The 19725-nt window shown below is 46.4% G+C and overlaps 1 protein-coding gene across 1 annotated transcript; it reads left to right on the forward strand.

The window, feature by feature from the left end:
* Positions 1–194: 194 nt before the first annotated feature.
* On the forward strand, positions 195–17791 carry BRI3 (brain protein I3). The gene is made up of 3 exons (XM_054993061.1): positions 195–596; positions 6939–7056; positions 17397–17791. Exons 1-3 carry the CDS (start codon positions 434–436, stop codon positions 17527–17529), a joined length of 414 nt encoding a protein of 137 aa, XP_054849036.1. The 5' UTR covers positions 195–433; the 3' UTR covers positions 17530–17791.
* The last annotated feature ends 1934 nt before the right edge of the window (positions 17792–19725 follow it).

Raw genomic sequence — 19725 nt, forward strand, 5'->3', positions numbered from 1 at the left:
TCCAGTGGCATTTCAGCCTACCCCTCCGAAGTCGCCAGAGCCTGCTCAGCGCCCCCCCCCCCCGCGCCCCCCACTCAAAAGCGCTCGCAGAAACTTTCCGCGTGCCCCGCCCCCTTTGGGCGGGGCGGGCGAGCGCGTCTCCTTTAAGGGGCTCCCCCGCCCTCCCTGCCGTCACGTGAGCTCCAGTCTTGTGACCGGCCCGCCCGCCCGAGCACATTGCCCCGCCGCCTGCCGCTGGGCGTGTGCGCGAGTGCGGGCTGGGGGCTTGGCGGAGCGGCTCTCCCGCACCCATGCCCCGGGCGTGACGTGAAGGCGCTCGCCGACCCCGCGCGGGGCGCCTCTCCAGCCCCCGCGCTGCTCTCCGGACGCCCCAGGGAGCAACCCCGGTAGAAAAAGTTGGGTCCGGAGGAAACTTGCCTCGCCCTGCCTGAGAATGGACAGCAAGCCCCTCCTGCAAGAGAGACCCCCGGCCTACAGCCCGGCCGCCCAGGGAGGCGGCTACGAGTATGGGCAGGGCGGCTACGGAGCCATCCCTGCTTCCCAGCCGGGATTCCAGGCGCCTCCGCCCTACTCGTATCCCCCCGGCTCTGCTGCAGGTAAGCCTCGGGAGAGAGGAGCGTGTGGTCGCCGGGAACCCAGTGCACGATCTTATTACTGTATGCTTGCCTTGCTCCAAAGATCTCAGGGTAGCTCGCCTCGCCGGCTCTCTGTTTCTCCCTCGCAACAACCCTGCGAGGTAGGTTAAGTTGGAAGCGTCCAGGACATCCCGGTCGCCTTTAAGTGGGAACCTTCTTCGTGTTGGCCCCTAGATGTTGGAACTGCTAAGAATTAGCCTTATTCCCCATACATTAGGCCAGTTAGACCCCAATTCAAATATTGTGCTTTTGTTCTGCTCTCTCTTCAAAGAGGTTAGGGCCTTCCCTTTTATTTTCACAAGAGCCCTGTGAGGTAGGTTAGGCTGTGAGAGTGACCCCCCCCCTTTTGAACTTAATGGCCCAGCATGGGAATTTGAACCTTCTCCAGTCATAGTCTAATATGCACTCCACTGGCTCTTCTCTAGTTTTTTGTTTCTTGGTCCCTGTAGGATCACAGTTGGTGCTCTGATGGGCCTTTCAGCATGTACAGAGTGCCATGCCAAGCAGTGGGGTCCTAATGCATTTTCAGGGATGAAAATGGACCAGGAGGAGCCAAAAGTGGGTTGGCTGGTGCACTCTTAGGCAGGCTTGACCCTCCCCTCTCCTAATGCTTTTTCAGTGAAATCCTAAACTGAGTTACTCAGTGTAAACCCATTGTTTGGATTTCACTGTTTCTCTTGGCAATGTGTATGATTTTGTATGAGGAGAGGGGAGGTTGTGTGTGTATTAAGTCTGGAGAGGTAAGTGCATTACTTTAGGGTAGCAAAGCAAAACGGAAGTCCAGCCACGCCTTAAAGACTGGACAGCCTTTATTCCAGCATAAGCTTTCGTGAGGCAGGGCTGACTTCTTCAAATACAATTGGAAGAAAAAAACTTGTTTACCTCATTTCTGTTCTTGCCATTATATCTGAAGAAGTGAGCGCCTCCTCATACTGGAATGTCGAGCCTTTAAGGTGCCACGGGACTTCTGTTTTGTTTTATGCGCACATCAATGAATGAAGGATCTAAAATCTTCCCCAGTAAGCACTTCTGTGCGCTTCCCCTGCCTTTTGGATGGAGGGGAAGTGAAAGCAAGGCCTTTCTCTTTCAACTGGGAGCACTTCTGTTTCTCTAGACTGGCCTGTGAGAGAGAGGAGGGAAAAGGAAGGCTAGTCCCGTCTGCTTATTTAGGGATGATAACCAGTGTTCCTGCAGACTGTCTCTCATGGGAATGGCATGGGGGGAGCCTTTTGACCAACTCAGAAGTAGTTTGCATGCAGTAAATTCCCTTTGTCAGCCTAGAGATTTCCTAAGCATTACAACTTCTGGTGTAGCTCCATCAGCAGCCCCTTGATTTTTCCCATCCTGGCAGGCGGCTCAGGCATTCGAAAGAGTCCTCCCCAGCCATTTAACAGCAGCGTGGAAAGTCTGGGTATTTTTCCTTTCTTTTTGCTGAACTCAATTGGCACTGCCTGGTTTGCTCTAACTGGGTTTGGGGTGACTGACTGTCTAAATTGTTCACTTGCTTTAAAGGGGATGGTGGAGATGGTTACATTCATTTATACTCCACCTTTCTCACCTGGATTCAAGGCAGATAAAAACCTCTCAGACAGATGGTGAAGAATCCTAGGACTACATACATGGGCACATTCTCTTGTGCTTTTTAAAGACTGGCCTTGTTATACTGTCATTATGGTGGTAGAGAGTGCTGTCAAGTCATAGCTGACTTACCGCGACTCCTGCCTGGGCAAGAGACTAACAGAGGTGGTTTGCCATTGCCTGATCTTAAAAGGTCTCCCATCCAATTAGTAACCAAGCCTGACCCTGCTTATTTGTATTTGACCAGTTCGGATCAGGCATCTGATGAAGAGAACTTGATTCTCGAAAGCTTATGCTACAATAAAATAAAATTGGTTAGTCTTAAAGGTGCTACTGGACTCTTTTTGATTTTGACCCTGCTTAGTTTCTGAGATCTGATGAGATTGGGCTTGCTTGGGCTCTCCAGGTCAGCATAGAACCTTATTATCTTGCCTCTTTTTTTTCAAAATCACACAGTGTAAACATCAGTGTCTGGACGATAGATTTTGACCTTCCATTTTCCCAACCAACGTGGAAAGCCACAGCTATGCTTGCTTGTAGCATGGCTCCCTTGTGGACCTTGCTGTTTTTTCTTAATAAACTGGGAACAAAGGATGTTTCCCCTGATCCTTGGGAACTTTTTTGGTGTGTTGGAAGGAAATGAGATGCCCACAGCAACTGATAATGTCCTTATTTTGCATAATAAAATGTTGACCATTGTGAAAAGGCTCAGAATCAAGTGGCTGCACCTGCTGGATGGCGGCCTGAAAGGGCTCAGATGGATCCAAGTTGTTTTTGCCCCAACGTGACATTTCCTAAGTAGGCTTCTTCACTTGGAACAAGTGACCCTTGTTTGGGTTTGCAACTCCTGGTTTACTTTTGCAGTTACAGTTGCGTTAAAGTGCACTCTCTGATGTTAATAATTAGCCCTGTGCCTTCATAGGTCCTCAGCCTGGGGCGGAATTGAAGTCGGAGGAACAGTTTATTGTTTCGTGTATTTGGTAGCAGCTTTACTGTGAAGACTTTGTCTTGATCAGGGCAGATTAATGACTAATTCCCCGGTGTTAAATGTTAATAATGTTGCTTTGGCGAAAATGAAATCAGAAAGCAATAATGCTACAATTCTCTTAAAACTGAGTTCAGTTCTGTCGGTTGCATTGATTAAAAACCTTTCCATAGAAAAGGGGGAAAAAAGAGGAAACATGAATCCTCACAAAAGCATATGTATGTTTTGCAACAATTTATGAATATCTGCTTAAAATGTGTTCTGCTTTTTTAAAAACCCCAAGTTGGTTCACATCAGTAAAAATAAATGGATTAACAGATTGTTTTTTTGTAATCTCTGCAATGGGCCTGTGAGGCCTGGCAGTGGTTTCTCCATATTGCGGGGACCGGAGGGGGGAGGGGCATGGTTGGAAAAGAGCATCTTGCATAAGGCCTTCTAGTTCATAATGGGACTGACCTGTGGACCGCAGCAGCTGTTTTCCGGCTGCTAAACTGCACCTTCCATCTTACAATGAAACCCTGATGACCAGCAACAACCACTCTTGCTTGTGGAAAGTTCCACACTCCTCATTTATATACTGGATTGTGACCTTTGTCTCTAAGTGATCTTACTTGGAATCATTGCAAATGAAGCCCCTGAATTTCACAACGGCCTCTCTTGTGCTAGAGTGATAGGGATTGCATCATGTAGCAGGAATAAAAAGAAGTTTGGTCTTCTGCTCTTTGGGTAGGAGTGTAAATGCTTTGTCCCTTCTGGTCCAATTCTGTATTGATACAGGAAAACCTTGAGATTTGGCAGTCGGTTTGCCAACTCTGGATTGGGAAATTTCTGGCATTTTGGGGGGCGAGGCCTGGGGGAAGGGAGGGACTTCAGTAGTGTATAATAGCAGATAGTCCACCCTCCAAAGCTGCCGTTTCCTTCAGGGGAACTGATCTGTGTAGTCTGGAGATTGGTTATAATTCTGGAAGATCTTCAGGCTCTGCTGGGAGGTTGTCACAATATTCTGGATGTCTGAAGGTATATGCTTGATTGATCCTGAGCGCTGACCAGGTGGGTAAGTACTCGCCATTGCTTTTATGGACAGAGTATCTGTTCTGCAGTCTTCCTGCATATTCCAACAGAAGACTGGTAAGAGATCTAGCTGTTTTCTTGGGTAGATTCCTGTTACTGGTTGTCTAGAATCGGTGTTTCAGGGAGTTTCAGTGACTTCTTGCTGCGGCAACCCCCTGGAATATTGATTCTAGACACAACCTTATTTAAATTGATGTCCTCCTTTCAGCTTCGAGTGGCATTTTAGTTTTGCAGGGGGCTTGTGCAGCTAGGTTGAGAGAGGTGTCCTTGGGGACTTCGCAGCTGAGCTAAGATTTGAACCTAGTTTCTCCGCATCCAAGCTCTCTCCTCTTTACCATATTGCCTCTTGGGATCCTTCCACTCATGCAATCCGCCCTGCAGCTGCTACGCCACAGGAAGCTGCTGGCCAAGCAAATGGCTCCTAATTATTTGAAGCCAGCCTTACGATTCAGTGGAATGTGAAAGCACCTCTTCTGAATCTGGTCAACTCTGACTCAGCGGTGGTTCTTCATAGGCGTCCTCTCTAGCTGGGACCAGATCTGGGACCAGATCTTCCACAGCTGGGGCCAGATCTTCCACAGTCCCCTTTTCATGGAGGACGCAGGGGCATCAAGCTGGGGAGAAGTCTCACCCCTCCTTAAAGTCACCTCTTGCCCGCTTTAAGCTCCTGGCCATCCTCGCAACCATAATATCACAAGAGACGGTCTTCTTGACCAGGAGTTCTTGAGCTCTACAGTAGAGATGGGCACGGACCAAAAACCCCCCGAACCATGTGATTCGTGGTTCGTAGCATTCCACGGAACCTTGAACTACGAACTTCCGAACTTTTCTCAGTTCATGGTTCGTTGTTCCGTGGCCTTTCAACCACCCTGCACAGGCAGCAGGAGAAACCGGCTGTCAGTTTCACAGACCCCGCTCTGGAGCCGGCGCAGGGTCTGTAAAACTGTCAGTTTTACAGACTCCGCACTCGTGCCAGAGCGGCAGGAAAAGGGGCTGTCAGTTTCACAGACCCTGCACTGGGTTCAGGTGATGGGCTGAAACCGGTGCGGGGTCTGTGAAACTCTGAACCCACGGAATGGCTGGAAAAATTGTTTCGGAAAAGCACGTTCCCATGGAACGTGTGTTTCGGTGCAAACAAACCGGCCATTCCATACGGAATTTTGTTCCATAGTTCGTTTCGTGCCCATCTCTACTCTACAGACAGGCTTCCACCTATTAAATGGAAAATGTTGTGGAATGCCTTGGGTGGAACGTAACATTGCTCCTGGTAGAGTGGAACGCACTCTGGCCCCATTCTGTCTTCATTTTATTACCTTGCAATGAGTTCGCTGCGATATATGCAGGAAACATCCACCCGGTTAGATGGAGGTGTGGAGTCCCCTGTTCAACTCTTTCCTTGACTTATGCATTCGCTAGGTGGCATGAGGCAAGTGTTTGAATACCACATGCTTTTAACTGGGGCGGGGGGAGAAAGGCTCTTGTTAGAACATTCGGTGTATTTGTCAGGGCTAAACTGAGGGCTGTTGGTCCAACAGAGCAGGATGAGAAATGGTTAGCAAGGAAGGTCCTGTATTATTTCTCTTCCAACAGTTTCTGATTAGTTTTTGACCACGAGTGCTGGCGCTCTACTGGAAGAAAGCCTCATAGCTGTTGCTGCCCTGCAGCAGATGTGGTTGATACGTATGTATGTGCCATCAAGTTGAAACTGACCTATGGTGACCCCAGTAAGGGGCTTTCAAGGCAAGTGGGAAGCAAAGAGGGTTTGCCGTTGTCCTCCTCTGCCGAGCATCCCCATTCTTTCCTGGTGAAGAGAGCCTGATTCTCAAAAGCTTATGACCTGGAAATCTTGTTCGTCTTTAAGGTGTGACTGAACTTGAACCTGGCTCTTCTACCACAGACTAATACAGCTTCCCGTCTTCCCGGGTGATCTCCTGTCCAAATTCTGGCCAAGACTGACCCTGCTTAGCCTCTGAGGTCTGGCAAGATTGGGCTGTACTATGCCACGTCCCCTCTAGGGCTGCTTATGTAACTAGTCTTCAAAAGAGATTCTTCCAGGAGTCAAAAGAAGAGCAATTCTTTTAGCTTCCTTAAGAAGAACACCCTGATTTGTCGGGGTGGGGTGGGGTGGGGAATGCAAAGCTGCTTTCTCTTCCATGATGAAAGCAAAATCCAAAACTCTGGGCAGTTGTCCAACTCCCCTCTTTCCTTGTACGTTAGGACTTAATGCCCATTAGATGAGGAGCAACCTGTGGGAGCAGCTATCCTAGTACTGTATGTAGCTTTCACACAGCTGCTCTTGGGGCTCTGGCACAGTGGCCTTAAGCAGAAGCTCAAGTGGGCAGCTGGGTAGGCAAGCCACCCTAGGGTAGTGCTGAAAACGCACCTTGTTTCTTTCGTAGAAGGGTATGTTGACACTGGGTTCCTGGTTGCTGTTCCCCTTCAGAGGTCGAGAGTCAGCTCTCTGTGGTTGGGATAGGGGTGTTTCTGTTTGGCTGTCTCCAGCTTTAAGTAGTCAGCATATCGGGCTGCTTGGCAGCTGTACCATTTGCAAGGTAGACAAAGGTAATAAGCATAGCTCCACTCGCTCTTGTTAATGTAGTTGAATGAAGAGGTCGTTTTTTAAAGTCACTCCACACACACACTTTGTTGTATTTCTGCTTGTTTTCCAGCATACGCTGTTCCTTCAGGACCACCTCCACATAACTACCCCAACACCACGTACACAATAATCCAGCAACCTCCTCCCACTACCTCGGTTGTAGTTGTTGGTGGCTGCCCTGCTTGCAGGTAAGGTCACTGTCCTCTCCCGGTACTTAGTTCTTTCTCTTTCTTTTAAAAATCTTAATGCTCAGACAAACTTAAGATAAGTCTCGGTCTAGTTGGAGGGAGGTGTCCAGTAGAGTGATACGGGACTCGATTCTGGTCCCAGCGCTTGCCAAAATGATCTGGATGAGGGTGTGAAGGGATTACAATATGTCACCAAACTGGGAAGAGTAGCAAACACCCTTGAAGATAGGGATAGAATTTAGCAAGATCTGAACACACTGGGAAAGTGGGCAGATTTGAATAAGAAGCGTTTTAACATGGATAAGCACTGGGTTCTCCACCTGGGTAACAAAAACGTAAAGCGTGCATACTGGATGAGGGATGCACTTCTGGGTAACAGTGTATGTGAACAAGTTCTTGGGATACAGGTGGATAGGAAACTAAATATGAGCAGTCAGTGTGATGCAGCAGCAAAAAAGGCGAATACAATCTTGGTGTGTATCAACAAAGGCATAACATCCAAATCACAAGATATTATCCCACTATATACCGCTTTGGTCAGGACTGGCTTAGAGAATTGTGTGAGTTCTGGAGGCCTCATTTCAAAACGGATCTGGACAAATTGGAATGGGTGGAGCAGAGATCAACCAGGATGATCAGGGGCCTGGAGACCAAGCTCTACAAGGAAAGACCAAGGGACTTGGGAATGTTCAGTCCAGAGAAGTGGAGGTTGAGGGGAGATATGATTGCTGTCTTTTAAGTATTTAAAAGTTTGTCACTTAGGTGAAGGAAGGTAGCTGTTTCTGTTGGCACCAGAGGATTGGACTCAAAACTATGCGGTTAAACTCAGGACAGAAGATACTGGCAGGATGTTAGGGAAAACTTTGCGTTAAAAGAGTAATTCAGCAATAGAATTGACTGCTTAGGGATGTGGTGGTTCCCCCTCATTGGCAATCTTCAAGGGGTGGCTGGGCAAATACTTGTCAGGGATGCTTTAGGCATTGGGCAGCGGGTTGGACTAGATGGTCTGTAACTCTTAAGATTTGTTGGCCCCTATATAATTGGGCAATTGATAAGTGTATGTTGATGCTTATTGGAAACAAAAAAATTCATAACTTTAAATATAGGCTGATGGGATCTGAACTGGCTCAGATGGGGCTTGAAAGAGATCTTGGGGTAGTAATGGAAAAATCAATTAGAAGGTTGACACAGTATGTGGCAGTATTGTAAAAAGCCCATCAACTTCACTGAGTGCCCCCAATTTACGGGATGGAGGAAAAGCTCCGTCTCCACTTTCTCCACCCCATGCATAATTATATAAGCCTCTCATGTTTCTCCTTAGCCTTTTTTTTTTGCATCATTTGTAGTCCACGTTTCTTTTGGAGACTCAAGGCAAGTTACCAAAAAAAAAACCCACCACTTGAATTCAGACTGCATAAAATATCTGACAAACAATGCAGTGGGATTAGGATTGCAGAACTGGAAAACAATGCAAACGAATAGAAAGGCAAGTCTAATACAAGTGTTGTCGGTTAGGAGTCTGGGGGTGATCCTTGAAAATGGAGGTTCAGGTCGCAGCGGTTGCCATGTCCTCGTTTTTCCACCTGACGGACCAGGCAGCTTGTCCCGTACCTCTAGTCAGCGACTTAACTACAGTGATCCAGGCAACGGTCATCTCTAGGCTGGACTATTGTAACTCGCTCTACGCGGGGCTTCCCTTGAGCCTGACCCGGAAACTGCAGCTGGTTCAAAATGCAGCAGTGCGTGTTATTGTAGGAGCGCCAACTGGAGCTCATATAACACCTATATTGCGCTAGCTGCATTGGCTGCCAGTGGAGTACCGGATCAGGTTCAAGGTTTTGGTATTAACCTATAAAGCCCTATGCGGACTGGGACCAGCGTATCTGTGAGACTGCCTCTCCCCACATGTGCCCCAGAGGACGCTCTGTTCGGGAAACACCTATTGGTGGTCCCTGTCCTCAAGGAGGCCCGCCTGGCCTCAACCAGAGCCAGGGCTTTCTCGGTCCTGGCCCCAGCCTGGTGGAACTCTCTGTCCACTGAGACCGGGGCCCGGCAGGATGTGTTATCATTTTGCCGGACCTGTAAGACAGAGATGTTCCGCCAGGCATATGGCTGAGGTCAGGCCTGGCCTCCACCAGCTGAAAAATGGAGAAGTATAAAATCTGAATCCCTCCCTACTAAGGTTGTCCACCACCTTACTGTGTCAAGTTGTTTCTGCTGCTATTGATTGCTGCCATCTGAATGTCTATTTTATATGCGAGTATATTATCTTTTTTAACAATCTATGTACGGTTTTAACTGTATAAATTAATTTTTAATGTGTTTCAGTATGTTGCAATTGGCCCTGAGCCTTTCGTGGGGAGGGTGGAATAGAAATCCAAAGAAAATAAATAAATACAAAGTCAGACTGCAGGCTTGTGCAAAGTAATGTGGATTAATCTCTTAAACTAGCTCTGCTGGTCACCTGTCATTTTAAAGGAAAACATTCTTCTCCTTTAAAAGCATGCCTCTTACTCCTTTTAAATGCTAATATAGCTGTGCAGAGCTGTCAAATCTTCAGTTGGCCATTAAGCTCCCTGGGGTGCCCTTGGGCCACTTGCATTCTCTTGGCTTGACCTACCTTGCAGGATTACTGTGAGGCTAAAGCACAGAAGAACCCATATGTGCCCATCCTGAGATCTTTAGAAGAGAGAGATTTTTAAAAAGTGGTAGCTCTGTGTGTGTTCAGCACAACAGGAATCCGTTCTTGGGAGGAGCAGGTCTTTTCTCAAACGGCTGAGCTGCCAGAAAAGCTGGTTGAGACGGTGGTTTCGGCAGCTAATTTGCTGGCTGTCAGATGTGTCACTGCAGGACACAAACATATGCCATGCTGTCTCTTCTTAATTCAAGATTTACTCCTCTTTCAAGTCTGGGCCAGCCACTGAAACCTGTTCGGTGTGTGATGTCACACTGTTGTCAGCCTTCATTTATAGCGGCTACTTCTGAGGGAATGGCTGGCTTAACTGGCACAGTTGTTAGTGTTGTGGAGTAGACTTCCTTCGTGTTCTGACCTGTGGTAGCTCAGTTTGCTACCACTGCAGATGCTAATTTGCCACTCTGAAGATTTAATCCGGCTGTCATTACTTTACTTATGGGGCTCATTTTCCCTCCTGTCCTACATCTGATTCAGTTTTTGGACTTGAAGTAGGAATTTTATCCGTCTCTTAGTCATTTTCTGGCAAGGAAAGCTCTTGCACAAATCTAAGGAAGATCGAAAACGAGTACATAAGATTGTTCCATTATCTTGCTGTATGTGGAATTTACCTGCAGGTAATGGATCCCTTGAAATATATGTTCATATTTCTTTCGGTAAAGGTCCGTATCTTTTTTCCTTTGGTTCTTTTTTTCTTGCTTGGTGGAAGTAAAATACTGCTTAATACAGGGATCCCCGAAGTGGTGCCTGCCAAACTTCTCAGAAAGTGGGCAGGGTCATTGTAAGGCTGGGCTTATTATTGGCTGTCCTCATTCAGATAAAAGGGTCTTCCATGCCGCAGTGGGATTCAGGGGGTCTGGTATGCATGCAGGCTTTTTGTTTCATTCCCCATTCACATTTTATTATTTTAATGCCCCTTTCCCCCTTCTACCCTCCTCAGGCACTCCTTCATTTCTTTTAATTCCCCCTTCTGCAGTTCTTTTGCAAAGCAGGGAGGGACGTATTGTATTCAGCTCCAGCTGTTGTGGCAGCCATTTTGGGGTGGTGGTCACATTCCTTCTCAATTCCAGAAGTGCCCATAGGCTTGAAAAGGTTGAAGACCCCTGATCTAAAACTTTTGTATCCACCTGTTATCTGAAGGCCAAACTACAAGTGTTGCCTGACGCAGGTTGGACACTTGCCAGCTTCCCTCAAGTTTTGATGGGAAATGTTGGCAGCTTGGCGGAATGTTGGACAAGTGACAGTTGAAAAGTCCATTGGACAGCAGTCAGAGAGCCAAGCTGCAAGACCAGGATGCCTACATTTCCCATCAAAACTTGAGGGAAGCTGACAAGTGTCCAACCAGTGTCAGGCATCACTTGTAGTTTGGCCCTGAGGAGCTCAGAGCATTCCAAGATGACCTGCTGGACAGAGACTGCTTGAGTCCCCCCGTTATTGGGAATGGAACAACAGCTGGTACCTTCACACCGTCATCCAAGCCCATACTGAGAAACTGCCTTATACAGGGTTGGACCAACTAGCTGTGATGGGCAGCCACACTTCAGGGTCTCAGGTAGAGAGGCTGTTTTATACATCTGCTGCTTGAGGTCTTTTTAAATGGAGATACCAGCACCTGACCCTGGGACTTACTAAATGCAAAGCACGTTCTTGGTCTCCAAGCCATGGGCTTTTCCCTGCTCATCCTTGGGGGCGCTTAAGTCATATGCTTAATGACTGAATCAAAGCAGCTGGGCAGGGAGTTAACAGCATCAGTTAAATTCTCAGCAAGCACAGCCCACATTAGAAACTGATTGGCTTATTTGTTAATAGGGGAAGGAAAGTAAGGTCCTCATTTTATCAAGCTAATGAAGAAGGAAAATAAAAAGCTAGCGCCCCCCCCCCCTCATCAAGGTGATTAAGAGAGGGAAAATTAGTAGCCAGTGTATGATGGGGAAACTTTGGGACAAGTATTCTGGTTTTGAGCACTTGGGAGTTGATGGGGCTTTAGAACTAAAAGTATGAAGGGGAAGGAAGCTGATTCAGATGTGTGCTCTGCCATGGGAGTAATTGGGCAGTAGTCTGGTTATCAGATCTTTTGGGACTATTGAGTTGGAGCCCTAAGAAACAAAGGTAAGCAGCAAAGGTAATCTCCAAGATGGAGGTGACCAAAATTGAACTTCTTGCTTCAAGAGTTATCTGTAGGGGAGTTCAAAATAGAGGGAATTAACTGTAGTGACCGCTCCACACCGCCATAAGATTCCTGGAGTTCTACTGGTATCCTACTCAAGGTGTTGTACACAATTGTCCATTATCACCCGGTGAGGTTATGCTGAGAGAGAGTAACTAATCCAAGACAAGCTTCATGGTGGAGTGGCAGTTCGAATCCCGGTCTCTTATGCTGGTTGGATATTATGCTAGTCGGATACTCTACACTGCCTTGATTTGGTGGGTCTTCAGCTTAAAATCCCTTGCGCTATGATGTGTCCATGTGTGAGACTTTTCTTCTGGCCTAAGATAACATGCTCCGTGCTCGCTTGAACCCTTCCAGTGCTTGCTAGGTGATACGTAACCTTTGTGAAGACACTAACAGTGCAATCCTAAGCAGAGTTACTCAAATCTAAGCCCATTGAAATCAATGGGCTTAGACTGGAGTAACTTTGCTTTGGATTGCACTGTGTTTAAATCTTAAATTGCTCTCCAAGCAAACTGTAGTTCAAATAGGAGCCCCTGGTTGTGGTATAAATAAGCTTTCTCTATTTTTAGACCATCTGGGAGTGGTTTGGCTTTAAACCACAGGAAAGCTGATTAGGTTTCCTCAGGCCAACTTCTTTTTTATAGCTAAGATTAGCAAGTCTTTAAATGGAGAATGTTGCAGTCCTCCCCTTATGTCCCCTGGTAGCTGATCTAAGTGGTCAAGTCAAAAAAAGATATCAGTGCTTTGTAACTTTTGGAAATATAAATTGTTTACCCTACGCATTGCGATGAGCTAAGAAAAGGCCATGACTGTGTATGTAACTTGGTCTATAATTAGGTGGTAGAAATGTACCGATGGCTGCTGAACAGCAGTGCCAACTGTATTTGCTGGATTGTGAGCCATGGCACTCATTGATGTACAAATCCACCAGCAAGGTACATGCTTGTCTGCAGTGGGTGATGGTGTGCATGTGAGAACCCTGCCCACCTGGGTGTTGTCCTGAAGTCAAAATAACTCAAGCTATTTTGAAGCGCTGGGCCAAAAAGAATCTTGCTTACACAGCCAGAAAATCTCTTTACATCAGGTAGCCACTGAAAGAGCTCTCCATTCTTGGTCTTGTGGTAGCTAAAGCTGTGCTGAGGAGAGGCTGTGGCTCAGTGGCGAAGGACCGGTTCAGCATGCGGAAGGTCCCAGGTTCAATCCTCCATCTCTCCAGTTTAAAGAACCTGGCAGCAGGGAAGGACCTCTGCCTGAGAACCTGGGAGAGCTGCTACCCATTTGAGTAGGCAATACAGACTAATGGACCAATGGTCTGATTTGGTATAAGGCAGCCGTGTGTGTGTGTGTGTGTGTGTCTGTGTCTGTGTTGTAAGAGATCTCTCCTCTGCAGTTTCCCATGTTGTCCATGACTTCACCCACACCTGACTTGCAGAGGCAGAGATCCTTCATATCCAGAAGTACGGTGAGGGCCAGGTAGAAGTCAGCATTAGCCTCAGCAGTAACAGTTGAATTTTCCTCTTAAAATCCCAGGGATCACGAAGCAGCCTCATTCAGTACCACCTTAGATCTTATCTTTTTGGCTGCGAGTGCAAACAGAGAGACTCTATAGGACACATGATTATCAGTGTCAGATAACAAAAACACAATCTTCTCGACTCTTAAAATCCATACATCAGAGGAGGTGTATGAATTCTGCAATCCGTGTGGCAAGTTCTGGGTATAGATTGGATACTTTTAAAAAACAGACTGAATCCACACAAGGTCTGCATTCAATCTTTTCTAGATGTTAGTGGTTCCAGGCTTTGGGAAGCAGTTTAAAAATGTGCATAGCTATCTTGTGAAATTTCCTGAAGAGGCACTGAAGTGGGCTTTAGTAGTCAAAAGGGCAGGGCCATCCATAAGTGAAGGGTGTCTTGTTTTTCCTTGTATTTAGTAAAAGGATAAGCCATCTGTGTGTTTTCCAGAACAAAGGTATACCTGGTCTGAGGTAAGCAAGTAACAGAACGTGTTAGCTATTCCCATTTACCATATGGCTTCCCTCTTGATGTGTGCTTGCCTATTACATTTTCCCCACCCTTCTGAGGAGCGTGGGGTGGCAAAGGAAAAGTGTGAACTTGGGATCGAGGCACATTGATAGAGCGAGAGTCCCATCAGTTTCCCTGGTTGCAGACTCTTTAGGCTTACTGGGATGTCAAGGAATAAGTCAGTCTCTCTCATATGGTGAACTGAGGCACTAAAAATTCTTGAACTGTACCTCCTGATGTTCTCCACACTCCTTGTTGTGTTTGTGTAACTGGTTTCCTCTTTTATCGGTTGCGAATCGGCCTACCAAAGCACATTTTAAGCCTGTGTTTCAAGGTCATTCCAGTTCCCTTCCTTTTTTGGCTTTTCCCATACAGGCAACTGCCAGAACACATCCTCTGTTAAATAAACACTGCTCTGCTGTTAAGTAAACTTGGAAGAGAATCTCGGAGCATAGAATATTATCCTCCAAAATGGTGGTTTTAGGACATTCGGATCTGGGAAACAAATCTCTCTTGCTGAAACAGAAAAATCCAGTCCCTGGAAGCAAAATTGCCCATGTCTTGTTTCTCCATTGAGTGCAACAGATCGGACAGAGCATACTTGTCTTTTTAATTCCAAAGACATCTTTCCCTTGGCATCAGAACAGCTTTGTAGTTGCTTTTTAGGGAGGTCACCTCTAGGAAGTAGAACACAGAAACATTCCCCGGGCAAGAAGCCCAAAGAACTGAGCAGACTTCAATCTGGAGATGATATCCCTTCTTTCATCACACTCATGGCTTTGTGGCACATTATGTAATCTGCTGCTAGACAGTTTCAATCTCTTTGGATGCTTTAACCTGCAGTAAGCCTGGGTTGTCTGTCTCTGACTGAGAATGAATTGCCTTTGTTCTTATTGTGAGCCCTGCTTCTTTCTTTCTCAGAAGTTTGACACTCCTTGATGAAATCCATTCAGACTTGGAGGCATCTTCTTCTGTCATACAGGAAGTCTTTTTTTTTCTTTGCCAGAGTAAAACGGCCATCAGTTTTAATCGAGTACTTTGTTCTTGCTCCCTGCTTCAAGCTTGGTACCAAACCACGGGTCTCCAGGATGCGATTCTCATCTTATTTGATTGAAGGGAACGCCCAAATCCCAGTTGTGTATGATTGGGTTGTGTTGTAGAAATAAAAAGGAACAGCTTAGAGTTTAGTGGCTTGCCAAAGGTGAGAAATACCTACTGGGATTTCCTGGTTTTACAGTTCCATATTTCGTCATGATAGCATGTAAATAGGACTTAGCACTAAATATTCCAGATGCTTCATATGCATGATCTTGTATTCCTTACAAACTAGGTAGATTGGGCAGCAGATGAGAAGGTGTAGTGGTTACTGTTGGATTAGGAGCTGGGTGACTCAGGCGCCAATCCCCATTGGCCATTAAAACCCACTGGGTGACCTTGGGCCAGTCATGCACACTCAGGCTAACCTACTTCACAGGATTGTGATGAGTAGGGCTCATTTTGAGGGGGAATACGCAGGAACGCAGTTCCGGTAGTTCTCCAAAGAGGTCACATGTCAGGTGGCCCTGCCCACCTGATTTTGGACCGTTTTGGGCCTGTTTTAGCCTGGATTGGGCCCAAAATGGCCAGGATTGGGCCTAAAACAGCTAGGATTGGTCCCCAAACGGCCAGGATCGGGCTTCTTACAGGTGGTGGATCACTGTCCCGCTCAGCAGCAGCCCAATTCTGACCATTTTGGGCTCCTTTTCAGCCTTTTTCAGCCCCTTTTTGCCATTTTGGGTCCAATTTCGGCCCTGAATGGCCAGGATTGGGTCCAAAACAGCCAGGATGGGTGAGGCCAAGGGTGTGGCATATGCAAATCAGTTATGCTAATGACACTTCCAGTGATGGCAAGGGGTGTGGCATATGCTAATGAGTTATGCTAATGAGTTCCTGCAGCTCTTTTTCTATGAAATGACCCCTGGCGATGAGGATAAAACCGAGAGGAGAACAATGTAAGCTGTACCCGTTGGGGAGAAAAGCAGGGAATAAAAGAAATAACGGCTTGCTTAGGGTAACCTAGTGAGATTTGAACCGGGGAATGTCACCCTACAAGTAAGTCTTAGCCATGCTGTACATTAGCTCCCTAACTTCCTCAAACAGCAATGTGATTTCAAAATACCATTTCCTCAGTCCATATCTCCAGATTTCACATGGTGCTTCCCCTCGCTGTCTGTGGCAGAGAGCTCTCGCTCTTCTTTCTTGCAGATGACAACTAAGACCTCTCAGTGTGTGCCGATTCTGAGCTAGATCGGTACAGGAGTGAGAGCAGGCTTGCAGGCTGCCCAGAACCCTTCCTTAAGGATGTGTTTGAAATAAAAGCGGGGGAATGTGTTCAAACTAAAGGCACATCGAAATTATTCTGGGATACGTATGTGCATTTTACTCCTTTGCAGGAGGCCCCCCATGCTTATTAGTCTTATTTGTCAAGCACAAATATGTGAAAGGCTGGGGGTGATGTGTTTGGGTATGCGTTGGGGCCCCACAGCTACCTAAAGATGAGCTTGTGGGAAGTGAGGCACGTGGTGGGACAGGCACATTCTGTTTTCTGTGATTGGGAGGGGCAGAAGAGAGAAGGAGCCCAATGGGTCAACAGAGAGATGCCTTGATAAAGGAACAGGGACTGTAGACTATACTACTCTGTACTGTTTGTTGCTGTAAGTAGGGTCATGCTTGGTAACTTCTATAGCGTTTAACACGTCAGGTTTAATTGCTTATGTTCTATTTCAGCATTGTCTCAGCTCTGTATCAGATTTCTGCTTGTTTTCAAATCTCTGCAAATTTGCATACTCTGTTGCGTTGTTGTTTATTGAATGTCCCAGCTGCTGATTGTATTGACTCACATTGTGTCCTCCACCTTGATTCTCAGAGAGAGAGAGAGAGGGAGGCAAAGGGTAAATACTGTAAATAAATAGGTGGTATTTGAGGCCTGCAAGCGTGCAGCTGGCCCATTTTTTTCTTTAGTGGTAATGCCTAGTATAATCAGATCCATCCACCTGTTTGCAGGAAACGTCAACTTTTTAAAGTTACTTCTTTATCCCCACACCCTATGTGCCCCCCGCCGCCAAATAACACCATCATTGAACGTGGTGCTTCAGATTACAAGATACCCTGCCCCAAGTTTGGATGTTATAGCTTCCATTTGTGATCTCTAGTAGATAAAGGGGATTCCCCCCCCCCCCGCCCCCAAGGACTTGTGATGGTGATAGGGAGTGATGGTGTTCTTAAGAACTAGGGAAATCTTGAGCAGGCTGTTCTGGTGGCTTTTGGAAAAATGTCACTGGGTAGGTAAGATGAGCCGCCAAGAACTTACTTTCTTTAAATGGAAGTTGCAACATATAATGTTTGTCCCCCTCCCCCTTTAAGGTGTCCCATCCAGGTTTTCGTAACTTTTTGCCCCTCTCTTATCTTACAGAGTTGGAGTCCTGGAAGACACTTTCACCTGTCTGGGCATCCTCTGTGCTATCGTATTTTTTCCTATCGGAATTCTTTTTTGCCTTGCATTGAGGCAACGAAGATGTCCTAACTGTGGGGCGACGTTTGGTTAAGGAATCGATTGATATACAATCGCACAAAGGCTTTGGGGAGCCGTAACTATATTGTAGTATCTTTTTTCTAATGTAAATGTCATGTACAATCATGTTGATGCTTCAGAGCTGATTTTGTATAACTGTGAGGAAAGCTTGAGTTTCTTGCATGTAAAGATGTCCGATGAGCATGTCCATTGCAAGATGCAGTTGCTACCTGGCTTCTTGTTTAAATGCACCTTCTGAAAATTTAAATAAAAATGGCTTTTTTGCATCTTCACAATACGAACATTTCTTGAAAGAAACTATGGATTTGTACCATGTTAAAAGCGGTGTGTGTTAAATAAGCATGTGGGTTGGAAAACATTCAGGGACTTGTTTAAACGAGCCAACAAAGCTTAAATTCCATCTCTTATAGCTGATAAAAGCAATCTTTTTTTAAAAAATGGAGCATGTTCAGGGCTTTTTTTCAGTGGGAACGCGGGGGAACGGAGTTCCGGAACCTCTTGAAAATGGTCACATGGCTGGTGGCCCCGCCCCCTGACCTCCAGACAGAGGGGAGTTTAGATCGCCCTCCGCACCAGGCGCAGAGGGCAATCTAAACTCCCCTCTGTCTGGAGATCAGGGGGCGGGGCCACTAGCCATGTGACCATTTTCTCTGAGGGCAACCCACTGAGTTCCACCACCTCTTTCCCCAGGAAAAAAAGGCCCCGAGAATGTTTATCAGTTCAGTGAACTACACAATCGTTTTTTTGTGCCATAGGAGCCCCTAGGAATAAACACTCCCATGCCTAAAAAGCCAGAAGGATGTGAGCATCTCCTCCACTGTATAGCCTCTGCTGTAAGCAGTTGCTTCATTGCCCTTAAGACTGCACTGGTGACTACCAAGCTTTGTTTTTCTGGGGCTTTAGCATTTCAAGTATAATACCATGCTAAGAGGATGTTCTGCAAGGCATTTGAACAGTAAGTATTTCACAGTCTATTACCATGTGCTGGAATATATGGATCACTGTTCCAACCTAGTATGTCTTTGCTCTTACCGTATTTTTCTCCCTGCCCTCATCTCTTTTCATCTCCTATGAATGCACTTAATTGCTACGATCCTTTATTCCTGCTGATGACAGAAATTACTGTTCATTGGAGGTTCCAAAACTGCAACATCTGAAGGGGGCCTTTCTGATCTATCGTTTACCAACAACACCATGCTGGAGATGTAAAATAGCTGCACTGCTGTCTGTCAGTGAGGAATGGAGTGCTGACATTTAAAAGGGCTAAATTCTTGTTTTGGGGGGGGGGGGTTCACAAAATACTTTGACCGTCACAATCCAAACAAAATGAACACTTCCCTTCAGGCCACTTCACTTTTTTTTAACATAAATGTGTTTACGTCAAAGTAACTCATAACTTAGATGAGATTACCTGGTAAGTATGCTTAGGAAAGCAGCTGAAATGTCCTAGGCTTGTGGACTTGATATTCAGGAAAAGAGGGAATTATTTTGTCCATCAGTGAAACAAGTTGCTTATTGACCCCAGTAGCCTCAAAGGGAAGAGAAGTGCATAAAAGCTAGTATTAACTTTTTGATGTATACCCCTGCATGGAAACTTGACTGTACCCCACATACAGTTGATTCATGGGGCCATTCAGAGGGAGAACCGTATCAGGTGTTGGTACCTAGGAGAGCCTAGCTGGTGGTTACCACTGTCTGAAATGCTTTTATGACCAAGTAAGCCATGGCAGGTTACCAGAGCCACTGGAACACGCTGGACTCTGGTAGGTTAGTGAGTGGTTCTGGTTGTTCAGAACCCATATGTTCATTTGGAGGGATCCAACTGAATAGTCTTCTCCTATATATGGACAGAACCAAGCAGATTCAAGCATTGAGGTGGACAGGCTGATAAAGATATGAGGTGGTCCTGACATGGAGAGTATCTTGGAAGAGAGAGACTTCCAAGAGCTTCACAGAAATGCAAAGGAACCTTAAAAAGGGCAAGCCGGAAGATCCTGCATCATCTTTGTACACACGTGATGCTGCCATGTACTGGAACAGACCAACAGTCCATCAAAGTCAGTATTGTCTACGACTCTGCAGGGTCTCTGGCGGAGGCCTTTCACATCACCTACTGCTTGGTTTCTTGCAGACCCCTTTAAAATTGGGACAGTTTACATAGTGCATATGTACAGCTTTGCTGCAAATCCTTACCAAAACTGCTCTCTGG

Source organism: Eublepharis macularius, chromosome 12, assembly GCF_028583425.1.
Source record: "Eublepharis macularius isolate TG4126 chromosome 12, MPM_Emac_v1.0, whole genome shotgun sequence".
Lineage (NCBI taxonomy): Eukaryota > Metazoa > Chordata > Lepidosauria > Squamata > Eublepharidae > Eublepharis > Eublepharis macularius.

Coding starts and splice junctions, on each gene's coding strand:
- BRI3 (XM_054993061.1), top strand. CDS start 434: ATGGACAGCAAGCCCCTCCTGCAAGAGAGACCCCCGGCCTACAGCCCG. Junction 597..6,938: donor TCCCCCCGGCTCTGCTGCAG/GTAAGCCTCGGG, acceptor CTTGTTTTCCAG/CATACGCTGTTCCTTCAGGA. Junction 7,057..17,396: donor GGTGGCTGCCCTGCTTGCAG/GTAAGGTCACTG, acceptor CTTATCTTACAG/AGTTGGAGTCCTGGAAGACA.